The sequence below is a fragment of the Olea europaea genome, chromosome 22, assembly GCF_002742605.1.
Source record: "Olea europaea var. sylvestris chromosome 22, O_europaea_v1, whole genome shotgun sequence".
NCBI lineage: Eukaryota > Viridiplantae > Streptophyta > Magnoliopsida > Lamiales > Oleaceae > Olea > Olea europaea.
Window position 1 is genome coordinate 12646294 of NC_036258.1, and position 6969 is coordinate 12653262.

Genomic DNA, 6969 nt, shown 5'->3' on the forward strand with positions numbered 1-6969 from the left:
TTGAGGCCTAGCTCTTATGGAATTTGGTTCCATTTAAAAGGTTACTAATTAGGTTCAAAATATTTAATTTCAAAGTAACTTTACTTATTTATGTATGGATAGACTTATAAGTTATTTATAATATCTTTATAATGCAAAAATTATAAAATTAGTCTACTTGTATACTTCTTGAGTACATAATACATTACACAAGTGTATATATAGTATCATTCAAAATTATATATCCCACAAAATATATGAAGTTGTGAATGTACATTTAAAAGCAAAGTTTGATGGAAATTATATGTCAATTGTTGAATAAGTAGATAATATTTTTGGATCCAAGTGAGCACTTTTTTCTGAATATTCTATAGTTTGAAATTAGTCCTTTAGTATAAACAAAGTGTGCATAGCAGTTGGAGCCTTCATTTGAATCAAAATTCATATCAACAAGCAAACTCATGAACTTGGGCATTTATGATAATTTTCTCTTGCATTCTGAAATTCCAAATGGTTGGTTGGAGTAGTTAAACTGTTAATTAATAAGCTTGAATCCCGCTCTCTATAATTATAGCTTCTTGAAATGAATTATTAGTAAATTGCAGTCATCGTCCCATTTGTTCTTTATTGAATACGTATCGAAATAGTTGGGCGGATTCTCCAACACAATTTATTGTCGACAACAAGAAATCTTCTTTGTTAACTCCTTCCACTTTGTATTATTTTTTTTAGTTCTATTTGTATATAACTATCGAATTGTGCTTTGTTTGGAGAGAAAAAGGGTTTGGTTTAAATTAGAAATATGTCTGGTTTTGCTTGTGCCTCTTCTTGTGGTTTGATCTTCAAGAGTAAAGAATCAGAAAGAAATGTGGTTTCATTGTTTCAGTATAATGGGCTTAGAGCAGTTGAAAGCATTCGATTGGGTGCAATTTGGTGTAACCCAAAAAGCTCCATTTCAACTTCTGGTATGTTTGATCATCCTTTCTCTTCGTGATATTTTCCCGATTTTCCCATACTGTTTCGTAATTGTTTGTTGCATAATTTAATGAATAATGCTACTTATTCCCTGGATACTTTTTTTGGAATATTTTAAAGCCTTGTTTGGTGGAGATTAAAAATCGAATTTTTAGTAGATTTTGATAAAATATAGTTAAAAGGCTATGGGGCAAATGAGATATATGGTTAAAATTAATTATTGACTTTGACTTATATTAAAATTTTAATCCCTATCAAACAGGGACTAAGTATTTTAGGTTGCTTTTAACATTACTAGTATATAATTGGGACCATTTTTCCTTTTCCCTTTTTCTTTTTCATTTTTGTTTTTTTTTTTTTTTTTTTTTTTTTTTTGGTTAAAAAATTCCGACCAAATTATATTTGACCACATCATGTGTATGTAAGCCATTATGTAAATGTAACATAACCAATCTTGTTGCTATGTATTCAAATGATGTTGATTTTTTTAAAAAAAATTGTACCAGTCTTATTTGGAGCATGGAGAATTTAGATTATTAATAATATGCAGAAATAGAAACGAGAGGATTATTTCGACCATTTTTCGTTGTTTTCATTTAGTCTTGAGTCATTGGGTGTGGTAATGGAGTTAAGATTTGACACTAAATGCAATTCTCTCTCTTCTTCTCCTTTCTGTTATTTGCTAATAATTGTTTACCGAAGTTTCCCTTTAGGTGAATACAACTTACACAATGTAAAAACCATTGTTTTCACGGACTTTTCCTGTAGTAATGCCATTAACTTCGTCAAGATCCCCACCCTCGATCAAATGAAATTGAGAAGCTACTGTAATATTAATCAAAAGAAGAATTCGATCAAATTACAGCAGTAGTGACACCTTTATGTTAAGGGCTGAATTCTGTTATATTTTCTACTCACAAAGTTTATCTACCTTTTACTTAAGTACAAGGACAAGTTCTCTTACTGGTGAAATATGAAGAAAGGCCCTATGATAAAATACCATGCATTTTTGGATGAACAAATATTCTGAATATATAAAGTTCAGGAACTCTACAAATTGATAGAATGACATAGTTGTAAGGCAATCTTTGGTTTTAAATTCTTCCATGTCGCGATCTTGTGATACCAAATCTTTTATTACATTTTCCTTTTGTCAGTGGTTTTATCGATTTCTTTCTCAGTTACCTCACAAGGGAAAACACAGTTTTCTAGTTCTTTCACCTAGTTATTGATTGATTGTGCTTTCCTATTGCACTGCCTTTTCCAAAATTAATGCAGCCATGTCTGTCAAATAGATGCAAGGTTTGCACTTACAGTTCTGTTTTCTCAGTGATATGCTTCCAAGGGCTCTAGCTAAATCACTGAACTTCTTTGCATTTAAATTCTGTTGTAGACTAAGTGGAGCATAATTGTACCTTAGATATAATACAAAGTCGTTTTTCGTGTGCAAGAGAGGTGTGAGGAAAACTTATATTCTCTTTATTAATTATGGTTAAGACCTGCAGCAACAAGTAGATGTAGCCATCACATTGAGGGTGTGTACTCTGCCATTTTTTCTGATTTCTTTATTGTTTATTACTGCTCCGGTAAGTTGGAATTGGGCGTAATCCATAACAAAATGTGATTCTTTTCAGGGGAAACTGCTTATTGGTCTTAATGTGGCGGTTTTTCAGTTTTAGGAATTCCACGTCCTTTTATTTCCGTTCAATTTCTATTGGGAACTATATGCTAATGTATGGTTTAAAGTTTCTTTTTATCTCTCTGCATTATTGTATCGATATTCATTGGGAACTATATGCTAATATATGATTTAAAGTTTTTATTTTTCTCTCTGCACTATTGTATCGATATTTGTTATCTGAATGAATTGTTTATTCTTAGCAGCAAAATGTGAAAGAATTAAGGCCATGGCTTCTCCCACAGTTTCAGTTCCCAAGCGAGAAAAGGATCCCAAGAAGAGGATTGTCATAACAGGAATGGGCCTTGTTTCTGTTTTCGGCAATGATATTGACACGTTTTATAACAAACTTCTCGAGGGCGTGAGTGGAATCTCACCAATAGACCGATTCGATGCTTCAGAATTTTCTGTAAGGTTTGCAGGTCAAATTCGAAATTTCTCTTCCAAGGGCTACATTGATGGGAAAAATGATCGCCGGTTAGATGACTGCTGGAGATACTGTTTGGTTGCTGGGAAGAGGGCCTTAGAAGATGCCAGCCTCGGACAAGAAATTCTTGAAACTGTGAGCCTTTTGCATGTTCAAAAATGATTTTCGGATCAAAGAATCTATTGAGGACTTTAAAAAAAATACTAGTGTCTCTTCTCTAGCACCTCAAGATTACAATGAGATGGTGTCATATGGTATCTGCCAGGCAAAGGGCCAGGGTTTAAGTATCGCCTCCAACCACTTATGAAAATATTTAGGGGGTGTTTTGAAGATTAAATTTAAATAAATAAATGTATTCTCTATCTAATAACTTCAGCTTTGAGACGAGATGCTTCGCGAGAATCAAAAATATAACACGACGTTCTCTTGTATGTTGCAGATGGACCGTACAAGAATAGGAGTTTTGGTTGGATCAGGCATGGGAGGCATAACTGCTTTCAGCAATGGAGTGGAAGCTCTAATTCAAAAGGGATACAAGAAAATAACTCCATTTTTCATTCCGTACTCCATCACTAACATGGGGTCTGCATTACTGGCTATAGATACCGGCTTGATGGGGCCTAATTACTCCATTTCGACAGCTTGTGCCACTGCAAATTACTGCTTCTATGCCGCAGCCAATCACATTAGACGAGGAGAAGCAGATATCATGGTAGCTGGGGGGACAGAGGCTGCCGTCATTCCTACTGGAGTCGGAGGCTTTATAGCATGTCGAGCATTGTCTCAAAGAAATGACGAACCAGAAAGGGCATCACGGCCATGGGACAAAGACCGTGATGGTTTTGTCATTGGTGAAGGCTCTGGTGTACTGGTATATGAACTCTTTCGGATTCACTTGATTGATTATTGAAGCATTTATTTTGAGAAAAAAAAAGGTTAATTTTATTAGTTCTATGTACTTTAACTTGGATTATGAACGACAGATTATGGAAAGCTTGGAGCACGCGACGAAAAGAGGAGCTAATATTATTGCAGAGTACTTGGGAGGTGCTGTAACTTGTGATGCTCATCACATGACTGATCCTCGATCAGACGGGCTAGGAGTGTCGTCTTGCATAATCAAGAGTTTGGAAGATGCTGGGGTGGCACCTGAAGAGGTACGAGTGGTTCATACTGTATACTGTAATTATGGGATGCATGCATTTTGAACATAATGTTGTTTAGCCCTGTTTGTTTCAGATAAAAATTCTAAATAAAATCCAAGTCAAAATCAACAATTAATTGTAACCACATTTTATAGGACCTACAGCTTTTTAACCACTTATTCTATCAATTTATCAAAATCTACTAAAAATTTGAATATAATCTAATCAAACTTGGGCTTAATTTGGTTCTCCTATACTAATAGGTAAATTCTCGTTTAACAGGTAAACTACGTAAATGCTCATGCAACATCAACCCTTGCGGGAGATTTGGCCGAGGTCAATGCCATCAAGAAGGTCTTCAAGAATACCTCAGAGATAAAAATGAATGGTACCAAGGTGAGAAACCTTTTCACAACACAGAGTCTTGTTCCTTATAATCTTGGGATCGGCTGGACAAATTCTTTTTTGTTACCCATTCAGTTCACTTCTAGTTCTAGATGATCCAAAACTACTAAATTTTTAGAAATCACTAGAAGTGGTGTTGGTTTTTATTTAACCCTTCCTCTTGCAACATGTTGTACTGAGTTAACACCTCTCTTATGAATATGAGCATCTTCAAGTCTACCCAAAAACATGTTCCAACTGCCTAAGTCATCATTCCATAATTTATCTTAAGACATTGCTACCTCCACTTGTTGGTGTATATTCTCATTTTTTATCATATCCATCTCAGTATGACAATACATCCATCTTGACATTATGTTTCTTTTGATGGCCCAACACTCAGAACCATGAAATATAACAGGTTTAGTAACCATTTTTTTTTCTATTAATAATATACTTCTGATAAGCTGCAATTCTCGAAAAATTAATTTACAATTGTCATGAAACTACATACTCATTGAGTTTTATTTTAGGCCAAATTTTTTTGTAATTGATTCATGGTCGAACCAAGCAATCATTTATTTCTTAAGATGCACAATATTGATGTTATTGCATATTAATTTCACGCCTTAGCCGAATTCTTTAAACTTTTTCGACAACTATGATTCAGTCGATGACCGGGCATGGCCTTGGAGCTGCTGGTGGACTCGAGGCGATAGCAACCATTAAAGCAATCACCACTGGCTGGTTACATCCAACAATCAACCAACATGTACATTGCAAAAACTCGATTATTTATTTATTTATTTTCACAATACAATATTCACAATTATAATGTGACATTGTACTAAATATCACTTGTCCTAATTATTCATCCTGTTCGCAGAACTTGGAGCCAGAGGTTACCATCGACACAGTCCCGAATGTGAAGAAACAGCATGAAGTAAATGTTGGTACGTGATCTTATCCTTATGTGGTTGGTCGTTCTTAATGTAAAATGCGAATATCTAGGTTTGAATAATCATTATGGGATTTGCACTAAGCTGAAAAATCAAGAAAGTGTAATTTCTTGAGACGTGCACTTTCTTGAACCTAAGAGAAATCTTATTATTCTCGTTCATCTGCAGGTATCTCTAACTCATTTGGCTTTGGTGGGCATAATTCGGTCGTTGCCTTTGCACCCTTTAAGCCTTAAAAAAAGCTAATAGAAGTACCAGACTTGGATTTTCTCTCATCAGAGGGACTGATTTACGTCGTATAATTTAATTGGAAGTGTAATTTAGAGTTAGAGAGGTTTGAGTGTCGAAATCTTTCATGCTGGAATCAATCTTCCCAATTTATCAACGGCCTGATGGGAATACATTCATTCTGTATCACTGAATAAGATTGTTAAAACATTGGTGTTTTCTTATCTGAATCTGACCTTCTCCCTTGCATAGTCTGAAAAAGTTACTTTTAAGCTTGGAAATTTGTCTTGCTAAGCTTGAAAGTTACTTTTAAGCACTTTTACTGTTTAAAACCTTAACCAAACATGCAAGGAATCAAGGATTTTCAGACAAAAGCAAAACATTCCTTTGAATAAAGGATAGGTATATGTCACGTACTTTGCTGAAGAAAAGTTATTAAAGCATGAATATTAAAATTCCATGGTTTTAAACGTCATGTCCATCGTCATCATCAATTTGTGCATAGTGACAAGATGCTTGGTTTTCTATATATATATAGGAAGGTGCAATTATCATGGTAAAATTAAAATATCGTGCAACTTGCCAAAGCCATAACCTACATTGGTTTTGCTTGTCAAAGTTGGTCTACGAACTAGTTTAATTAGATTTTTTGCTTGCTTTTGCTTGAAGTTGGTGCTGTACTACTATCGATTTGTAGTAGCTTTAACAACATTTCAATATTCACTAAAAAGTTACAGTATACGACGCAGAAAAGTGATAATATAAAATAAAAGATACGACAGACCACTAAAGTTACAATATTTACAAAATTAAATTGTTTAATATCATTTTGCTCACCGAGTCATTAGAGTGACTATGAAGTCATCATTCCACGCCTTTTCTTCAAGTGAGATCCCAATGTACGACGAAGCTTGACTATGTGGCAATTCAGTCTTGAGAATAAGTTAAAATCTTATATATTGTACCTTTTGATTAGGTCTAATATGCTTGTCTAGAAAGTGAATGTTTAAAAATGAAAATTAAATTGATGGTGTATTGCATTATATGTTCATATCCCGACAACTCTAGGTAGCATGTGTGTAACACATTTTTATGAATGTGTCTGATCTCTCTCTGGTGAATGTCACGGATCGTATCAACCCAACTTCATTGGCTTCAATTGGGGTCGTCTTCGAGAGTAAATTATCAAGTTGA

The 6969-nt window shown here is 34.4% G+C and overlaps 1 protein-coding gene across 2 annotated transcripts; it reads left to right on the plus strand.

The window, feature by feature from the left end:
- Nucleotides 1-601: 601 nt before the first annotated feature.
- LOC111371731 (3-oxoacyl-[acyl-carrier-protein] synthase I, chloroplastic-like) lies at nucleotides 602-6232 on the plus strand. Of its 2 annotated transcripts, none has more exons than XM_022993864.1 (8): nucleotides 602-944; nucleotides 2836-3194; nucleotides 3499-3930; nucleotides 4043-4216; nucleotides 4487-4600; nucleotides 5259-5360; nucleotides 5475-5541; nucleotides 5716-6232. In XM_022993864.1, the coding sequence occupies exons 1-8, from the start codon at nucleotides 782-784 to the stop codon at nucleotides 5781-5783; spliced, it is 1479 nt and encodes a 492-aa protein (XP_022849632.1). In that variant the 5' UTR covers nucleotides 602-781; the 3' UTR covers nucleotides 5784-6232. The 2 variants fall into 2 exon arrangements, with proteins under 2 accessions (XP_022849632.1, XP_022849633.1); XM_022993865.1 differs by having other exon boundaries at nucleotides 606-944; nucleotides 2839-3194.
- The last annotated feature ends 737 nt before the right edge of the window (nucleotides 6233-6969 follow it).

Bases quoted from the DNA above. Each gene is read 5' to 3' on its own strand.
- LOC111371731 (XM_022993864.1), top strand. From the start codon at position 782: ATGTCTGGTTTTGCTTGTGCCTCTTCTTGTGGTTTGATCTTCAAGAGT. The intron at 945-2,835 runs GTATGTTTGATC...GTTTATTCTTAG, and splicing joins AAGCTCCATTTCAACTTCTG to CAGCAAAATGTGAAAGAATT. The intron at 5,361-5,474 runs GTACATTGCAAA...TCCTGTTCGCAG, and splicing joins ATCCAACAATCAACCAACAT to AACTTGGAGCCAGAGGTTAC.